Source organism: Sorex araneus, chromosome 1 (assembly GCF_027595985.1).
Source record: "Sorex araneus isolate mSorAra2 chromosome 1, mSorAra2.pri, whole genome shotgun sequence".
In the NCBI taxonomy this organism is placed as follows: domain Eukaryota; kingdom Metazoa; phylum Chordata; class Mammalia; order Eulipotyphla; family Soricidae; genus Sorex; species Sorex araneus.
In genome coordinates, this window is record NC_073302.1 from 311,496,777 (window position 1) to 311,517,592 (window position 20,816).

At 40.3% G+C, this 20,816-nt stretch overlaps 1 protein-coding gene across 5 annotated transcripts in view; it reads right to left on the bottom strand.

The window, feature by feature from the left end:
• Positions 1-20,816, bottom strand: part of GALNTL6 (polypeptide N-acetylgalactosaminyltransferase like 6) — a 1,098,691-nt gene that overhangs the window by 217,574 nt on the left and 860,301 nt on the right. For all 5 annotated transcript variants that reach the window (XM_055118910.1, XM_055118897.1, XM_055118904.1 and 2 more), the window contains 2 exons: positions 8,527-8,712; positions 2,806-2,989 (listed from right to left, as the gene is read on the bottom strand). In XM_055118910.1, the coding sequence (XP_054974885.1) occupies positions 2,806-2,989; positions 8,527-8,712 (370 nt within the window). The remainder of the gene's footprint in view (positions 1-2,805; positions 2,990-8,526; positions 8,713-20,816) is intronic.

Below are 20,816 nucleotides of genomic sequence, written 5' to 3' on the forward strand. Positions count from 1 at the left end.
CTGCAATCCTGGGTGAAGTACTTGGAAGAGCAACAATTTTATTATTTCCTCTTGAAAACTCTCCTACAACTTGAACATGTGAGACATTCCTTCAGAAATTCTGGATATTTAATGACTGTGCTTCAAACCACAAAAGAAACAGTTTCTCCTTCGGATCTATCAGGCTAATGTCTTTGGAAATCCCTCTTGCTTTCTCAGGAAGATATCTTTTTGGACTCTTTCAATGGGAGGAAATATTGTTCCAATGTTTATCAAATGTTCATTGTGAGTGTAAATGTTAGAGTCTGTGATATGATATCTAATAAGAAGGAGAGAGACGCGGTAGTCTTCAACCCTTTCCCAGTCGAGAGCTCCTAAAATAATATTTGGCATTTCCAAAGGGAGCGCCATCAAGAGGAGTCTTGTTAGGTTAATGAGGAGACTTATGGGATATACCTTAGATGGTCTGCAGAAGAATCAATCTTGGGATGAGAAAATTGGAACTATCAGTGGTGAGCCAAGTTCCTACCCCAGGAGGGGAGAGGAACTTCCATCTGAGTAGTTCAATGGCGGTGAAGGAGTTGTGAAGTACGTTGTGACTGCATCATAACACCTCCCCAAACTCTCGAAGAGAGAGAGGGGTGGAGAGTTTCTGGGCTAGTGGGTAAGTGGAAGGCCTTCATACAGACTCAGAATGTAAGCTCTGTGCTCTTTTCCTGCCCTTACTTCATGCATCTCTTCCATATTCCTTTTCTTGTATTATTTTGCAATATGCATTATCAGTTAAGCAAAATTTTCTTGAGTTTGGTGTGCCACTCTAGCAAATGAACCCAAGGAAAGTGTCTTTGGAATCAGCTCCAATATCTGTAACTGGTCAATCACAAATACATGTTATAACCAGATCTTAACATCTTAAGTGTGTGTTTGTATATGCTCTGTGTGTGTGTATGTGTGTGTGTGCGTGCTTTGTGTATCATGATTTTTGAATCCTTCACCTGTGAAACCTGTTGCAGTCCTTGGGTAAATTATGTAAGAATTGGCCTGGATTATAGGACATGCAGCTGTTAGCTGGATAATGGTTTTCTGGGGTGGAGAAACTCCACTTCAACACTTTTTGGATGTAAGAAGGAACTTCTCTTTTACATACTTAATGTGCCATATTACTGATGGGGAGATAGTGTTGATTTTAAGTGAAATTTTAGAGAGTGTACAAAAGCCTTAATCACAGATTTTTTTTTTTGTTTCTGGTATCAGAAACTCAATTGAAAAGAAAAAGAAACTATATTTAGGTCAGAAGATAGTACAGCATTTAGGGTGCATGCATGGCAGCTATATCTCCTGGACTCTGTTCCTGGTGCCACAGATAGAGTTCCCAGGCATAAATGGGTGCCATCCTGGAGGACCTGGCATAGCTGGAGTGGCCTAGATATCCCTAGTGCCACAGAGCACAAACTGCATGGTGTCCCTAGGCCCTTACGTTGAACAACGGACAATGTTGACCATAAATTGCTGGTGAGACCCTCAACTTCCTGAGCACTGCTTGGGAGACTGCCCTCAAAAAAACAAGAATAAGGGAAAACTTATCAGTGCAATAGTACAACTCAATACTACCAGAAACTATGATTCCTTCATGATAAATATGTCAATTAAAATTATATCTATAATTTCAGTGAAATCCAAAGTATATAGTTTGAGGAGTAGATAATAATAGTATGCCTTGGGAATTCTCTGGCCTAATTTTTTTTAATAGACCACAGAACATTAATGGGTTCTATAGTTTTGCAGCTCTAGTCTTATCCATGTTCTGTTTTTATTTTCCCTGGCATTCACAATTCTTATGCCAACATTAAGAACTGGATTTACCTTTGAAATAAGTCTACTAACATTAGATATTATAGATATTATGAATTCATATTTACACACATAGGTGTGTATACATATGTACACATCTTAAATAAGTTTCCAGCATTATGTGAAAAGTCCTGGATATATGATTTTGACTAATTTTGCCAAGTTGAAAAATTGAAATTTGGGGATTTTGGCTAAGGAATACTGATTCCCCTTTTAAAAATATTTTCCAACAGAATTTAGATTACAAGGTTAAGAACTGCTTCATATTTGATATGAATCTCCAGTGAAAATGAAACAATTAATTGAAATCAGAAGTGCTCAAACTTACTTGCCCAACTGCCCCATATTAAAAAAAAAATCATTCAGTATTCCCTGTAAATTTACCTTCTCTAAGCAAAGTTCTCTCAGTAGCATCTGAGACCACTACCTCTCCTCACTGCCTCCTTAGAGAAAAACTTATTTAAATAACTGTTTATGGAAAAGTAGAAATAATAGTAGTGAAAATAAGAGAAAACAGTGGACAGCAAAAGATGTATTTTTTTAACTCTCTTTTTTCTGATTCTCACATCTGTCCACCTTCTCTCATGCTTAGTAAATTTTAAGAGGGACTGACACAAATACCTGGCAAAACTTGCAATTTTTCTTTTTCTTTTACTTACTTTTGGCCACACTCAGCTTTGTTCAAGACTTATTCCTGCCTCTGAGCTCTGGGATCATTCCTGACCAAGTTCTGGGGCATATGGGAATGCGGGGATTGAACCTAAGTCAACCACAAGCAAGGATAGTAACTTGCCTTTGTACTCTCTTTCCTGCCCCACATTGTTTTCTGTGACTTTATTGTGGTATTTTTGCATAATGTTACACCTACTTCAGAACTTTGCTTTGGAGAGAGTGATCCTCCTGACTCCCCAAGTTGATGCTCTGGAATGAGTTGCCCGCCCGCTCTTCCATTGCCCCTCCCTCTCGGCTACTCACTCAAATGGGTCACTGGGATCTGCCCTCTGGAGCTCCGGAGGGATGGGGATTCTCTTGTAGTACATTTCCCAGTCGAAGGCTCCACGCATGGCATCCCCAGCTTGTGCCTCGTACCCAAAGTGATTGTGGTCAATGACATCGATCATGGGGCACACGATGGTTTTGTGGTTTAGTGCAATTTGGTCTGAAAAATGAAAGCACAAAATAGAATATGACATGTCTGCCTGGGCCATCTGTCACTTTTTTTTTTTCAGCAGAGAAGGCTACAGATCCCTCCTTAAGGCGGAATGCTGGCAGAGCTTGGCTTCGAATCCTCATGCGAGCACTTTGCAGAATCTATATTTACATGCTAGACTTAGTATGAAGGAACAATGATTAGGCACAATTAGTGTTGTACTTACCTTTAAGAAAGTTATGTCCCAGAGTGACTTGCAGAAGTTTACTTAGTTATACCTCTGTCACATTTTTACTCTGACCTGTCCCCAATCTGTCATTTTATAGTCTGGCCAACAAGCGTGGAGTATAAACAGTCCTTGTGTTTCTTCAAGCATACAGATAAAGCTTGCTGAGAAAATAGTGACCTGTTTTCTGGAAGTTCCAAAATATAAATATTTAACTTCATGGCGTTTTTAGCATCTAATTTGAAATGATGGTGGACATGCCCTTACACATTGAAAGATCATACAGAATTCTTTGCTTTTATACTTATAGATTTTTTTACTGTCTTATTTTCCTTGGTATAGACTATAGAAAAGCTATTGAATTGTGTGTGTGTGTGTGTATGTGTGACACTCAGGAATTACTTCTGGCAGTGCTCAGGGGACATATGGGACACTGGGGATTGAACCCTGGTGGGCCATATGCAAGGCAAGTGCTCCACTCACTGTACTATCTATCTGGCTCCAAAGTTCTACACTTTTCTCATCATATCCCCAAAATATTTCAGCTGGCCTGATATTTCTGCTATTAGTTTTGCTACTATCCAATTCATTGGCAAATGCTGAGTTTTACTCCTGTTATTTCTAGCATTCCTAGAAATTATGTAAGGTAGCAATTATCACTCCCAATTTATATATGAGGAAACTGAGATAAGAAAAGTGAAATGACTTGCCAAAGGTCACTCTGAGAAAGAAAAGGATACAACCCCATATTCATTTTAGGTCCAATCCTAAAACCTGTGACCTTCTAGCTCACGGTGTTTCTTTCTTTTTTTAAAACATTTTTAAAATTTTATTGAATCACCATGAGATAGTTACAAGCTTTCATGTTTGGGTTACAATCTCACAATGGTCAAACACCCATTCCTCCACCAGTGCACATTTCCCACTACAAATATCCCGGGTATAGCCCCCCTTTCCCACCTTCCCCCTGCCTCCATAGCAAACAATATTCCCCATACTCTCTCTCTACTATTGGGCATTATAGCTTGCAACACAGACACTGAGAAGTTATCATGCTTGGTCCATTATCTACTTTTGGCATGCATCTCCCATCCCAACTGGCTCCTCCAGCCATCATTTTCTTAGTGATCCCTTCTCTATTCCATCTGCCTTCTCCTTCTGCTCGTGTAGCAGTCTTCCAGCTATGGGGCAATCCTCCTGGCCCTTGTATCTACTGTCCTTGGGTGTCAGCCTATGTGATGTTACCTTACACTCCACAAATGAGTGCAGTCTCTCTATGTCTGTGCCTCTCTTTCTGACTCATTTCACTTAGCATGATACTCTCCATGTTTATCCATTTATAAACAAATTTCATGACTTCATCTCTCCTAACAGTTGCATAGTATTCCATTGTGTAGATGTACCAAAGTTTCTTTAACCAGTCATCTGTTTTAGGGCACTCGGGTTGTTTCCAGATTTTGGCTATTGCTCACGGTGTTTCTTACATAGCAGAAAGCTGATTTCTTTTTCAGTATCAGTTTGTTCCTTTTTCATGTGGTTATTATTATTGCAAGGCATTAAGACCTAGCACAAGGGACTATATATATTTTGCAATTTTTATGCATTATATTTTCATAAAGTAGTTCACAATAGTTCATTCCAGATAATATTCAAACATCCACCCAACCAGCAAGCATCTTCCCACCATGATAAGAGGGAAGTGTGTAAATGTTGTTGATTTCATTCTGGGGCCCTTTAAGTCCGTATATAAGAAAAGCAAACACATGTGTGCCGCTTTATGTATGTCAGTGGGCTAGAGTATAAGAGGTCCTGTGGTCATGTGCTCCAGGAAAAATTGTGTTGCTCTCTTCCGGGTGCTTTGTTTTATAGTCTCTGGATCTTGCCTGTTGATGGGATTACATGGCGCCAGGGACAGTTTGTGGATGTGACTGCCAAGTTACTGAAAAACTGGGATCTGGTTGGAGGAGGGCCAGTCCTGATCTGTGCAGGCTTGGAGATTTCAGCCCCGGGTCCTGCATACCTGGGTTCTTTTGTCGGTTCCGTCATGGGTGAGGCTCAATCAAGCGTGTGGAGAGTGACCTTGAGCATGGCTGTGGCTGAGTTCCTGAGGTTTTTGGCTGCCTGGGTGGGGAGGGAAACTCAACCCGCCCCACTCCAAAGGGGCCCTGGTGAAGACAGCCTGGTGTGGGGGCAGGAGATTCTGCCTATGTTATTTATCTATTGGCTCACCTAGAATAACCACATGTGAAGTATTTTATTCCTAAAACTCTTCATTTTATCAATAGTTATTCTAATGAACTAGTACTTCCTGGCAGGCAGAACATAGATGAAACACTACTTTTGAGATGTTTGGAAAATCTTGATTTATGTTCTGTGGAATAAGCCACATTTAAATATTTTTTGTTTGTTTTGATTTTGGGCTTACACCATATAGGTCAAAATTGCTCCTGGGATGTTCAGGGGACCATACGGGGTGCTAGGGATAAAACCTGGGCTAGCTGGATATTGCAAACTGCATGCAAAACCACTGCACTATCCCTATGACCTACTGAAATATCTTTTAAAAATACATAACATTGTTTAGAAATAATGATGTTTGGCTATTTTAGTACCACTGTTTTGAAATACTGATCATGCAGGTTGGGAAAAAACAATGGAATCCAGTGAGTTATCTCTCCTTCAGACTTGAATGCTTGTTTATTTATTCACTCACTCATGATCCAACAAGTATCTATTGAGTAGAAACTACATACCTGTAACATTTTTTTTAAGTTTCTGGTGTTACAACTATGAATAACAACCTCTCTCACACAAGTCCCTATCATCCAAACTGAGGCAATGATGATCAATATACTAAATAAATTCTATAGCATTATTACAGGTGATAAATATGATATAAGAAAATTAAGTGGGGTGAGGAGAGTGTAGAATACTGGCATGTGGAAAGGATTGCAATTTTAGGTAACATGGCCCCAGTAGGCTGCAGAGAGCCTAGGTGTTACACAGATCTTATTTCAACTAATTAGTAGACAGAGAGACCTCCTCTTCCCAGACCGATTTCAAGTTAATCCCCACAAAGGGTGCTGGGAGCATGTTTTTTCACCTGGGTAAGCCTTTTAGTGGGGTTTAATCTTTATCTGAATGGTATTTCCCCACAGAAATCTTTGACAGAGGAGACCATCATTGCTGTGTCCAAACTATTTTTTTTTTTCTGTCACCTCTGCAGGTATTTCAGTATTAAGGTCTCAGTGACTTTCCTCAATCAAATTCAGAATCAGGTTGATTTACAAGTTTCTTGACCAGCAAGGAGTCCCAAGGTGACCCAAAGAGAATGAGTCTGTTAAATTAACTGTCAACTTTCCCTTCAAATTTCTTTCCAGCTCTCATCTAGCAGTACTAGCTTAGGGTGAAAGCAGCATGACTAATTTTTCATCTAAGGCTTGTGCCTACATTTCAATTTCCAGGGATCAAACAAACAGACTCTTAATGGGAAATTGAAATTCAGGTATAATCCCAAGGAGAAAAATGAACCAAGAAACCGGCTCCGCCTGGTTTTTTTTTTTTTTTTTTCATTTTTGGATGATGTGTCATGACACTGATAGAGGGGGAAAAAAAGATAGCGGATCCTGAGCTTGAATCATTTCTTATCTATCAGATGTACAGAAAATGAAATGCTTTTGTGAGAAAAAGTGGGTTACTCTTTATTTGTTGCTTTTCCCTTCTCTCTCTCTCTCGTTAGATTTGTATGAATGAGAGTCTCAGTAATTGGCAGTTAGGGATTGCTTTGGTTCATAAATATGTTAGGACTTTTGCTGACTTCGGTGAGTATTTGACACTAAACAGGTCAAAATCAGTTTAAGGGAATCTCACTGTTGTTGATGAAATTCTAATTGCTCTGTCCTTGGACAAGGAACTTTTAATTAAAAGCTCAGAGGAGTAGCTGGCCAGGGGAGCACTCAACCCTCTTGTTGATTTGGATGTGCAGGCAGTTCTCTGTGTAGGAGCGTGTGGCAGGGGGTTAGTTGCTGGTTGTTTCCTGTTTTAAATCTTATACAGTTTCAATTGATTTCTGTTCTCCCCAACATCTTTTACTAATGGAACTTTGCTGGTTCGAGCTGGAATCCTACGCAGCAGCAGTCAATAGCAAATCATTCTTTCTGAGGCGGCTGTCGCAGACAGCTGGTACTGAAGTTCGCTTCAAGACCAGGGATATATATTTATGAGAAAAATTGATTTCGTGAAGTATGTAAGAGTGAAAAGGAAACGAATATGTTCATACCAAGAACTTTTTAGTAGTAACTACATTTTTTTTCTTTTTCAGGCTTATACTGTTTTTATTATTTACTACTGGACTTTATAGCTAACTTCATTGAGAAATAAAAAAAAACTGAGCACTGGGCCACACATGTGTGGTGTAACTTGAACAACTTTTCATTCTTGTGTGTGTGTAAGAGCTCAGGTGCAATGGGGAAATTCTCTTTTTTTCCCCTGTGGTTTAGCCTTATCATGAATCTCTCATCTGGATGGAAACTCCGAGTAATGGGGGAGGTTCTAGGCTCATATGGGATACATATATGAGTAGTGAATGGGACTGGAAAGTGGGAAACATAATTGATTTTTTAAAATTCTAAGAAATGTCAGAGAGTTTACCCCTCACGTATGTTCTGTGCCTAGAAAATTTTCTTTCCTCATGCCAACAATAATAGTTGTAAAACAATAGTTAAACTTTGTGTCTGTTTTAATCTTCTTAGTGATATCACAGCGGGTAGGGCGTTTGCCTTGCACATGGCCAATCCGGGTTCGATTCCTCCATCCCTCTCTGAGAGCCCGTCAAGCTACCGAGAGTATCCCACCCACACGGCAGAACCTGGCAAGCTCTCCATGGCATATTCGATATGCCAAAAACAGTAACAATAAGTCTCATAATGGAGACATTACTGGTGCCTGCTCGAGCAACTCGATGACAACGGGATGACAGTGATACACAGATGCAGAGTTATAAGTAGTCCTTTTGAGTGTTCCCCCTGCCCTGTGGCTATTTACTTAGTCTAAATGCAGTCAGGAAAGAGGAAACACCCTAGGACCTTCAGTTAGACTGAACATGGGTATCATCTAAATTGTTCAGTTTAATTCAGCTCTCCAGGCCCCTATTTATCCTCAGCAGTAGTTAGGATAGAACGTAAGGATTCCATGTAAAATTGGTTTCTAGCCATTGTTGACAGCCGAGGACAGCAAAATCCACACGCCCTGTGAAGGACAGAAATCCGCCCACACACACCCCTGCCAGCCCCCAGGAGGCCAGGGGAGGGGGTGTACTCACTGAGGAGAGGGGGCAGCCAGTTCACGTTGACCTCACAGTGGGAATCCAGGAAAGTCAGGACCTCTCCTCTGGCCATAGATGCGCCCAAGAGTCGGGTTCGGATTAGCCCTTCTCTTTTCTTGGTGCGAACAATCCTCACTTTGGAAAACCGAGCCATGTATTCTTCTAACTTATCCTTCAAGTGTTCTAGGAAGAAAGAAGACACAGAAAAGGACAGCAACCATGAGTCACAGAAGAGTTAGTTGGGGGCTAACTTTATGCACATAGTAATGTTTCCAAGCTCAACTCCGTTTCTCTCTTCTCTACTCCTGTAGAAGTAACGCCAATAAGGTTAGTTGCCTGTTGTTGCTAGAAAGCTAAGCTAGATACAAGAATGGGCCTGTTTTGGATACTAACACACCCGAGCTAGACGTATCGGTACTATTGGTCACAGGCTGCCATGGCTGGTCTTGGTGAGATAGGCATCAACCTTGTTTGTCTCCTCCCGTGGGACACTAGAATGAGTAGTCCTGCATACAGGTTCTTTCCAACAAGAGGGCTCTTTCCAGCCAGATTTCATGAACTACTGACTGCATTGCATGTATAGCCAAAAGAAGGAAGGAAAAGAGCTATCAAGGCAACAAGAATCAGGGCCCCTCCCACCCTTTGCAGTGTCATAAACTCTTACTAATGCAATTCAGCATCTGCCTTCTGATTTGAAATATCAGACTGACCTATAGTTAAAATTAGATATGGGAAGGAGAAGGGATAGATGATACTGCACTCCCCTTGGAACTTAGTGATTTAAGATTAGAAAACAAAAATTTGGAAGTATTTCTTCATCTAATTGAAAACAAACAGCAGGGCTAAAATCAGATCAGATAACTTGCTTCTAGAAGAACAAGTTATTTCCTACTGGCTAGGATAAAAGACACCCTTCTCAGGGCTTTTCAAGTCCAATAACTATGTTTGACAGTTTTCTGTAGGATATATAATCATAGACTTTATACCTGCTTTCCTTCTTTTGTATCTATAAGATATTAGAAGTGTTTATTGGAATTTATAAAACACATCATCTAATTTATTGAAATAGAATTTTTGTATGCAGTATATTCTATAGTTTTTGCTTTCAAACCTTCACTAAATATTTAAAATTAAAAGAAATTTTACTATTAAGTCTCCTTGTATGATTTGTAACAATAAGGATTCATATAAGGTTTATTTCTCCCTGCTTTTAAATGGAGCAAGTGTCAGAATTTCTCTGCATTGGAGTTTCTCTGTGTATAAAGTTTCTCTCTGTGTGTGCATATATATATACACACACATACATATGTGTGTATATATATATATTTTTCCATTGAGCAGGGACACACCCAGTCGTTCCCAGGGCATACTTATGGCTGAGGTGTCAGGGATCACTCCTGGTGTTGCTTGGGGAACCATATGGGGTGCCACAGATTGAATCCTGGTCAGCTACATCAAGGCAAGAACCCTGCACATTGTACTATCTCTCTGGCCTTTCTATATATTAGGACTCTTGTAGTTACTATTTATTATTATAATTTTTCTTTGTAATAAAAGTCTCTATTTTTAAAATTTCAGGCACCATGATTCACAACAATATTAATGATAGGGTTCATGCATACACTGCTTTAATGTCATGCTGTCCAGAGTGTACCCTCAAATAACCTACTCCTCTGGCCCCACTGCCATCTCCCACCAGGGTGAGCTCAGCTCTGTAGACCAGTTCCCAGGTTCTATTGTCGTTGGTCATTTGTTTTTATTTTTATTCTGTATATGAGAGAGAATATTCTGTATCTGCCTCCCCCTATATTTTATTCTTTATTAGAAGTTTTCCACAGCCCATGTTGGAGCTTACTGATTCTTTCCCAAACTCCTGTTATTCTACTGCCGAGGCCTTCTGTTGAGCTTTTTACTTCACCTACAGAACTCTTCAGCTCTGCATTTCTGACTATAGGTCTCTCATTTTGATGCTTAAACTTTTTGTACCTGCACTACTGTTTCTTTGAGCTCATTAAGCATCCTCATCATGATGTCTCTAAAGTTGTTATCCCAGAGATTATAGAGCTGGTTGGTACTGGTAGAACTATTGGGGCCATTATCTTTGCTCATTATGCCTGGTAAGTTTCTATATGGCTTTTGCATTGTGTCTGTTATGATCTGGGGTTGAGTCTTTGTAGTTCAACCTCCTTTCTTTGAGGGATTCAAATGAATATTTCCTTTCCCTGTTAAGTCTAACCAAAAATATTTCTGATAGTTCTGATTTCGAATTCTGGGTGTAGATTACAGGGTTGCTTTAAATGTCAATGGTCCTGCCTCTCTGATGGCTTTAATTTGGGCCTCTGTGGTTACTCATTACCACTACCACCTTGTGACCTAAGATTTGTGGATGGAGCTAAATATAAATTATTATTATTACTATGTCCCGGGAGGCACCCAGGGCTACACCCAAGTATCTGGGCCCACTGCAAGAAGGATGCATGTATACTCTGTGAGATGTGAGGCAGAGGGTTATCACAATGTGATGTGGCCCTTATGAATCCTTAAGATGATTCAACCTGCAAAGATGCCTAGTCCATCTGCTGATACCCACCTGTGGGGACAGGATATCTCAGAACCCAAAAGCCCAGTTCCCAGGGATATGCAGGACCTCGTGGCATGATTGAGCAGGGATGGGTAAGGGGCTTCTGACCTGGCAAAGCAGCTGCAGTGAGGGGTGGAATTCTGACTAGTCTTAAGAAATAGAGATGAGAGTTTGGGACCTCTGACCTGAAGGCAAAGATGCATGGTCCAGCCAGCCAATGGCCATGCCAGATCAAAGGACACAGCTGCCAAAAGATTAGAGAACTCAACAGTGCCAAGAGCAGGTGATGGGTCGTGGTCCCACAGTTTAAAAGGAAGCAGTCATCAGGGTACAGCCTTGAAGGCCCCCCTGAGCCCCACACAGTTGACCAAGAGTTGCCAGTGAGGCCCCAAGACATCCTGAGTATCACTTGTGAGCTCACCACTCAAAGAAAGCGAAGATGACAAAATTTGGACAGGGGTGGGAATTCTAATGCAATAGAAGGTCAAATCATTCAAACTCTCATAGTCTGTATTTCCCACTGACTGATAGCAAGGAATTGACACCAGAGAAATAGTACAGGGATAAGGGGATAAGGCACTTGTCTTGCATGTATCCAACCACTGTCCTATCTCCTGTACCACCGGTGGTCTCTTGAGTTGCACCAGGAATGATACCTGAGCAAAGAACCTGGAGCAAGCTGCAACACAGCTTGGTGTAATCCAACACCCCTGAGCCCCTACCTCCAGTAGGATGAAATTATGCAGTATATTTTCTCTAAGAGTATGGTGGATCGTCAGGAATTTGGTTAGCGACTTGACAGGGCTCATTCAACACACAGTTCTTAAGTCAGTAATTGGAACTCCAGAAAGTCAATTTTGTATGCAACAAGAAATAATATTTCTGGCTCACGAAAATGCCCTTGAAAACTAAGCTTGAAAAATGAAAAATATAGAATCCTCCAGGTCTTGTGAATTTGACATTTTGTCATCTTCTGTTTACTTCTAATTTACAGAGAAAAAACTCTGGTCTTCAATAAACAAAATGTGTGTAGAAACCCTATCTGGATCACAACCAAGAGGTCTCCAGGGAGTTTCTGCTTTGGGTACTTTGGAGAGAGCCATTTACCTCTCTCCATTTACTATTCTTCCCCTTCTGAAAAAAATTTGCAAAGAAAAATTCTGAAGGATTCTACAGCATTGGTCACCCGCTCATAAATCTGGAATTTTGCTATGCTGTTAGGGAAGCTATAACCCAGTGATCAAAAGCCATGACTCTGTGATGAATGAATCTACAGGAGCTATGTATGTGTAGTCGCTGTAGACCTGTGTTCCAGCCGGATTTCCCAAGGAGATGCTTTTTTTCTCTTTTTCTTTTTGCTTTTTGGGTCACACCTGGCGATTCACAGGGGTTACTTATGGCTCTGCACTCAGGAATCACTCCTGGCAGTACTCAGGGGACCATATGGGATGCTGGGAATCGAACCCAGGTTGGCCGTGTGCAAGGCAAACGCCCTACCTACTGTGCTATTGCTCCAGTCCCCCAAGGTGATGCTTTTTAAACAACATTCATTAAATAACAATTTATCATCTCATCCCTATAATGGAAGCAGGAACTGATACCCTCAATATCATCCATTTACATACTAGAGTCATTCTATAAGCTATCCTATAAATAGTTGTGTTGGCCACAGAAAGTATCATCTCCTGAAAAAAAGTCGGTTAAAAATCATTAGAAACTGAAACTGATCATAAATTATTTGTTAAATTTACCTAAATTAGCTTTTTTGGTTATCTTTTAAAAATTTATATAAAATTGGGGCCAGACAGATAGTATAGTCAATAGAGCACCTTTCCTGCATGCGTTTGACCCAGGTTTGATCCCCAGCTCTCTACATGGTTCCCCAAACTCTGCCAGGAGTGATCCCAGAGCACCACCAGCTGTGTCCCAAAAACAAACAAAAAACTGAAATAACATTGGCTACTGATGCCACTCAAGTTTTAGGGAATTTTTTGTCTCAAAAATTACATATTCCACACCATGTGCATCACCAAAGTCTATCTTTATCATTCACCATTTTCCATTCCTTCAATTCCCATTACTTTCATTTGGTAACTACCATTCTATCATTAGAGTGAAAAGTTTTGTTTTTATTATACTTTATCTGTTCATGAGTTTTATTTTTATTTCTTATATGAGTGAACTCAGAAAGTATTTGTCTTTCAAGAGGATGTGCGCTATATACACGATATTATAGTACCTTTTTATTTTTTTAAAAGATTATTTGTTGCTAATTTAGATAGCATGGATGGAATTTTAGAGGACTGAACTATTATGAAATGGTTCTTTGATAAAATAGATGACATAAGTATCAGCTTAGCAGCCTGGGGACACTTCCTTCCTTTCTCCCTGACTCCTTGGGGAGAAAGAGAGGAGGTGGATTTTCTATGGCTCTGTAAGAGAAGATCGTCACACACAGGCGTTCTTCTTTTTTTTCTTTTGGGGTCACACCCGGTGATGCTCAGTGGTTACTACAGGCTCTGCACTCAGGAATTACTCCTGGCAGTGCTCGGGGGTCCATATGGGATGCTGGGAACCAAACTCGAGTAGACCGTGTGCAAGGCGAATGCCTTCCCCGATGTGCTATTGCTCCAGGCCCCACAGGTGTTAAGACTCAGATGACTGTTGATTCCCTTGGAGTGGTTGTCCTAGCCTTAGATTTAGACCTTCACACTTTTCATTAGAGGCCATCTCTGGTACTCATAGGAAACTGTCTCTACATGTTCTTTTCCTCTATGCACATTTTCTGACTTTTTCATTCTTTTCCTTTTATCAAGCACATTTCTTTTAATGAACTATTGTATGAATTCACCAAGCACTAGAGGTTTGACCCCCAAATAGTGTCAATGTTCAGATCAAGTTCTCCAATGTAAACTTTGATGTAATAATTAGGCTGCTCAGGTTCAGAATAATGATTTCGCTGACTGCCCTTGTGAGGGGTCCATTCTCTCTTAGCAGTTCACTTGTAGTATCTAATTATCCATAACTCACATAGAAGGCAGGTATCATCAGTGTAATTAACAAAGTAGGCTCACACAGGGAATTTAAGAAGACTGTGAAAATGATTTTATTTCATTTTTTATTATTTTATTTGTAATTTTTTTTTACATAGTGGTTAGCAGAAAGCACCTTTATTAAAGCAATTTACACTGTCCTGGATAACAAGTGTGCATTTCAGTGTCTCAAAAAGCTTTATTTATTTATTTATTTATTTATTTATTTATTTATTTTTTATTAGTGAATCACTGTGAGAGTACAGTTACAGATTTATGCATTTTTGTGCTCATGTTTCCCCCATACAAAGTTCGAGAACCCATCCCTTCACCAGTGCCCATTCTCCACCACCAGTAAACCCAGCATCCCTCCCACCCTCCCCAGTCCCGTCTCCCCCCACCCCACACTGCCACTATGGCAGGGTATTCCCTTTTGTTCTCTCTCTCTGATTAGGTGTTGTGGTTTGCAATAAAGGTGTTGAGTGGCCATTGTGTTCAGTCTCTAGTCTACATTCGGCACTTGTCACCCTTCCCCGTATGACCTCTGACCACATTTTACTTGGTGTTCCCTTCTCTGAGTTGCCCAGAATGGGAGACCAGCCTCCAAGCCATGGAGACAGCCTCCTGGTACTTATTTCTACAAATCTTGGGTGTTAGACTCCTATTCTATTATTCTATATTCCACAGATGAGCACAATCTTTCTATGTCTGTCTCTCTCTGACTCATTTCACTTAGCATGATACTTTCCATGCTGATTCACTTACATGCAAACTTCATGACCTCATTTTTTTCTAATAGCTACATAGTATTCCATTGTATAGATGTACCAAAGTTTCTTCAGCCAGTCATCTGTTCTAGGGCACTCGGGTTTTTTCCAGATTCTGCCTATTGTAAACAGTGTTGCGATGAACATATAAGTGCAGATGTCATTTCGACTATACTTTTTTGCTCCTCTGGGATATATTCCCAGCAGTGGTATTGCTGGGTCAAATGGAAGCTCAACCTCTAGTTTTTTGAGTATCATCCATATTGTTTTCCAAAAGGGCTGAACTAGTCGGCATTCCCACCAGCAGTGTAGAAGGGTCCCTTTCTCCCCATATCCTCTCCAACAGTGGTTGCTTTTGTTCTTCTGGATGTGTGCAAGTCTCTGTGGTGTGAGGTGGTATCTCATGGTTGTTTTGATCTGCATCTCTCTGATGATTAGTGATGTAGAGCACTTTTTCATGTGCCTTTTGGCCATTTGTATCTCTTCCTTGGTAAAGTTTCTGTTCATTTCTTCGCCCCATTTTCTGATGGGGTTGGATGTTTTCTTCTTGTAGAGTTCAACCAGTGCTTTATATACCCTTGATATCAACCCCTTATCTGATGGGTATTGTGTAAATATCCTTTCCCATTCTGTAGATAGTCTTTGTATTTTGGTCACTGTATCTTTTGCGGTGCAGAAGCTTTTTAGTTTAATGTAGTCCCATTTGTTGATCTCTGTTTCTACTAGATTGCTTAGTTCATGTCATCTTTGAAGATACCTTTATCTTCAATATCGTGGAGGGTTTTGCCGACCTTGTCTTCAATGTACCTTATGGTTTGTGGTCTGATGTTGAGGTCCTTAATCCATTTTGATCTGACTTTTGTGCATGGTGTCAGGTCGAGGTCTATGCCCATTTTTTTGCATGTGGTTGTCCAGTTGTGCCAGCACCATTTGTTAAAGAGGCTTTCCTTGCTCCACTTCACATCTCTTGCTCCCTTATCAAAGATTAGATGTTCGTATATTTTGGGTTGTGTGTAGGGATATTCCACCTTGTTCCATTGTTCTGCGGGTCTGCCTTTGTTCCAGTACCATGCTGTTTTAATTGTTACCGCTTTGTAGTAAAGTTTGAGCTTGGGGTGTGTAATGCCTCCCATCATCCTTTTCCCAAGAATTGTTTTAGCTATCCGTGGGCGTTTGTTGTTCCATATGAATTTTAGGATTGCTTGATCCGTTTCTTTGAAGAATGTCATGGGTATCCTTATAGGGATCACGTTGAATCTGTATAATGCTTTGGGGAGTATTGCCATTTTGACAATATTGATTCTCCCTATCCATGAGCAAGGTATATGTTTCCATTTACTCATGTCTTCTTTTATTTCATGGAGTAGCGTTTTATAGTTTTCTTTGTAGAGGTCTTTTACTTTCTTGGTTAGGCTGATTCCAAGGTATTTGATTTTCTGGGGCACGATTGTGAATGGGATTGCTTTTTTCATGTCCCTTTCCTCTGCCTCATTGTTTGTATAAAGGAAGGCCATGGATTTTTGAGTATTGATTTTGTAGCCTGCAACTTTACTGTATAAGTCTATTGTTTCTAAGAGTTTCTTAGTAGAGGCTTTAGGCTTCTCTAGATAGAGTATCATATCATCTGCAAATAGTGAGAGTTTGATTTCTTCCTTTCCTATCTGGATGCCCTTAATCTCTTTTTCTTGTCTAACAGCTATTGCAAGTACTTCCAGTACTATATTGAAGAGAAGTGGTGAGAGTGGGCATCCTTGTCTTGTGCCTGATCTTAGAGGAAAGCCCCTTAGTTTTTCTCCATTGTGGATAATGCTTGCCGTAGGCTTGTGATAGATGGCTTCGACTATCTTGAGGAAAGTTCCTCCAAAACCCATTTTGGTGAGAGTTTTCATCATGAGCGGATGTTGGATCTTGTCAAATGCTTTCTCTGCATCTATTGATATGATCATATGGTTTTTATCTTTACTTTTGTTGATATGATGGATTATGTTGATTGATTTCTGGATGTTAAACAATCCCTGCATCCCCGGGATGAATACCACTTGGTCATGGTGTATGATCTTCTTGATGAGTTGTTGGATCCTATTTGCTAGTATTTTGTTGAGGATCTTCGCATCGGTGTTCATCAGGGATATTGGTTTATAGTTTTCATTTTTTAGTGGTGTCTTTGTTTGCTTTTGTTATTAGGGCAATGTGTGCTTCATAGAAACTGTTTGGTAGTATTCCTGTTTTTTCAATTTCCTGGAAAAGCTTGAGGAAAATTGGCAACAGGTCTTCTTTGAATGTTTGAAAGAATTCGCCAGTGAATCCATCTGGGCCTGGGCTTTTGTTTTTGGGGAGATTTTTGATTAAAGTTTCAATTTCCTTGACATTAATGGGTCTATTCAAGTATTCCAAGTCTTCTTTGTTCAGAGTTGGGAGATTGTAGGAATCAAGGAATTCATCCATTTCTTTTAGGTTCTCTTGTTTTGTGGCGTATAGACCTTCAAAGTAGTCTCTGATGATCTTTTGAATCTCACTGGTTTCTGTTATGATTTCCCCCTTTTCATTTCTGATTCGATTTATTAGGGTTCTCTCTCTTTCTTTCTTTGTGAGTCTTGCTAGCGGTTTATCAATCTTATTTATTTTCTCGAAGAACCAGCTCTTTGTTTCATTGATCTTTCAGATTTTTTTTTTGGTTTCTATGTCATTAATTTCTGCTCTAATTTTTATTATTTCTTTCCTTAGTTCTGGTTTGGTTTCCGTTTTCTGCTCCTTTTCTAAGGTCTTGAGCCGTGAAGTCAAGTTCTCTATGTGGGCCCTTCCTTTCTGAGGAATGCTTGGAGAGCTATAAATTTTTCCCTTAACATGGCTTTAGCTGCGTCCCATAGGTTTTGATAACTCGTGTCCTCATTTTCATTTGTTTCTAAGTATTTTTTGATTTCCTCTTTTATTTCCTTCCTAACCCACTCATTGTTCAACATTGAGTTGTTTAGTTTCCAGGTGTTTGATCTGGTTCTCTGTGTCAGTGTGTGGTTACCTTCTATCTTCAGCGCTTTGTGGTCTGAAAAGTTGGTTGATACAATTTCTATTTTTCTGATTCTATTGAGGTATGTTCTGGGGCCCAGTACATGGTCTATTTTGGAAAATGTTCCATGTGCACTGGAAAAGAATGTGTATTCTTTCTTTTTGGGGTGTAAAGCCCTGTATAGGTCTATTAGGCCTCTCTCTTCCATTTCTTCTTTCAGAGTCAGTATTTCCTTGCTGAGTTTTGTTCTTCCTGATCTATCCAGAGGTGATAAGGGGGTATTGACGTCCCCGACTACTATTGTGCTGTTAGTGATGTCCTCTTTGAGGTCTGTAAGGAGTTGTCTTAAGTATGTAGCCGGTCGTTCATTAGGAGTATACGTTTAAGAGTGTGATTTCCTCCTGTTGTACATATCCCTTGATGAATAGAAAGTGGCCTTCGCTGTCCCTTCTAATCTTTTTCAACCTGAAATCTATATTGTCGGATACTAGGATGGCCACTCCAGCTCTTTTAAGGGAGTTGTTTGCTTGCAAGATTGTTTTCCATCCTTTGACTTTGAGTCTGTGTTTACTCTGTTTGTTCAGGTGTGTTTCTTGCAAACAGCAGAATGTTGGGTTTAATTTCTGGATCCATTTTGCCACTCTGTGTCTCTTGATAGGTGCATTTAGGCCATTGACATTGAGAGAGATTATTGTGATGGGGTTTTGTGTCATCTTTCTGTGGGGTTAGTTGTTCTCATGGGGTTCCTCCTTAGCTTACAGTAGCCCCTTTAGTGAGGGGTGCTCCTTTGTATGTGATTTCCTTCTTTGACCTTGCTGCTTGTAGAATTGTGTCTCTATCCACAGCATCCGCCATTCTGACTATGATATGCCTCGGAGTCTTTTTATTTGGGTCTCTTTTTGCTGGCACTCTTTGGGCTCCTTGTATTTGGATGCCTGCCTTCTCCAGCTCTGAGAATTTCTTAGTAATGATGTCTTTGACTGTGTTTTTTTCGTTGGGGTTACTTCCCTGTGGTTCTGGTACTCCAATGATTCTTATGTTCTTTCTCTTGACGTCATCCCCAAGGGCTCTGATTCGCTCTATAGACATTTTGAGGTCTTTCGCCATTACTTGTTGTTGTCTGTAAGCTTTCTGCAGCTCATCCTCTAGGTCGCTGATTCTGTCTTCGGCTGTAGTCATTATACTCTTGAGGGCATCTACTGCGATTTTTAATTCATCTACCGATTCCTTTATTTGTGTGACTTCCGTTCGTAAGTTTGAAATTTCTGCTCTCATTTCTTCTTGCATTTTTTTGGTACAATGTTGCAGTGATTCATTCATCTCCTCCCTTAATTTATTGGATGTCTGTTCCATAGTTGCTTGGAGTAGGTCGATTCTCCTCCAAATTTCCTCTCTGAATTGTTTATCTGAGAGGTCTTAGATGTGGATAGCCCCTTTTGAGGTTTCTGGTATCTTTTCTTCTCCCTCTCTCCGTGGAGGGGATTTTCGCTGCTTCTTCATATTGTTATGGAAGTATAGAATTGGACCTTTGTAGTTGTTTATTCCTACTCCCTCTTGCTGAGAGAAAGAGGGGCTCTGGTTGTGCTATTGCTGATGGCAGCTTTGTTCCTATTCTAGAGTTCTTCCTTATACTCAGGCTTTTCTTCCTGATTGATGTGGGGTCTTCAATGAAGACTTAAAGCTAAGTTTACAAAGGTTTTGCTAAGCTTCTCTTATTCACTGATAATTTTTCTAGAGTTAAAGTAAGCTAATGGGCTAGTTCGCATAAGTAATTGAGATGGGTTAAAACGATTTTCAAAGCAAGAACACTATACCTAATGTGCTAATGTAGGAAAGAATAACTTCGGCCACGCCCCCTTTTAGGCCACGACCCCTGAGATACAGGCCACGCCCCAGTTTCTTCCTTGGAGGGGCTCGTGTCATGTGGGGCGGCCGCGTGGGAACCCGGGGGCACCCGGGATGCGTGGCTGGGAGTGGCCTGATTACCTGCAAAATGGTCGGGTTGGACGGAGCCAGACAGGAAAGGCTGGGCCAGCGGGACGCGGAAAGGGGCCTATTTATAATTTTTAAAAATTGAATCACTGTAATCACACCCTTACAAAACTGTTCATGATTAGGTTTCAGTCATACAGTGTTCCAACACCCATCCTTCTACCAGTGAACATGGCCCAGCACCAGTGTCCACAGTTTCCTTCCCATCACCCCTAACCCCACTCCCCACTCTACCACCTAGCCTGCCTCTATGGCAAATGCTTTTCTTCTCTCTCTCTCTCTCTCTCTCACACACACACAAACACACACATACACACATACACACACATCTCTCTTTTTGGGCGCTGTGGTTTGCAATACAGATACTGTGGTTTGCAATGCAGATAAGGGTATCAGGTATATCTCTTTACCTCTTTACACTCAACTCTTGTCTAGCATTATAATTTCTAGCTATTACTTCATATGGGTCCCTTCTTTATCTGACCTACCCTGGTGGATATGATTTTAACTTACAAAATATTTAACAATTATTTTGTCGGAACAACTTTTAGATCCATTTCTAAATAATTATATAAATTATTTAAAATCTTTTTTTTATATTATTTCAATTCAAACCCAGTATCTGTGAAGTTCCCCATTTTAATTCTTTTGCTTCTGAATAAATAATTTTGTGAAACAAATCTTTGGCAACCATAAGACATTTGTAGAATTATTAAAATTTTTTTCCTGTGGTCCTAGACTGGGCATAAAATATGCTGTTGTTTAAATTCTGAAGACCTGAAAGTGGAAACACAGTTTCAAATGGGCAGTTTTGACAGCATTTGTTCTGTTGCTGTGAGGAAACCACACAATGAAGAGTTTTTATTGGAGCTGGGCCTTGCTGTTGTGACCAGAAAATTTAGCCGTGTTGT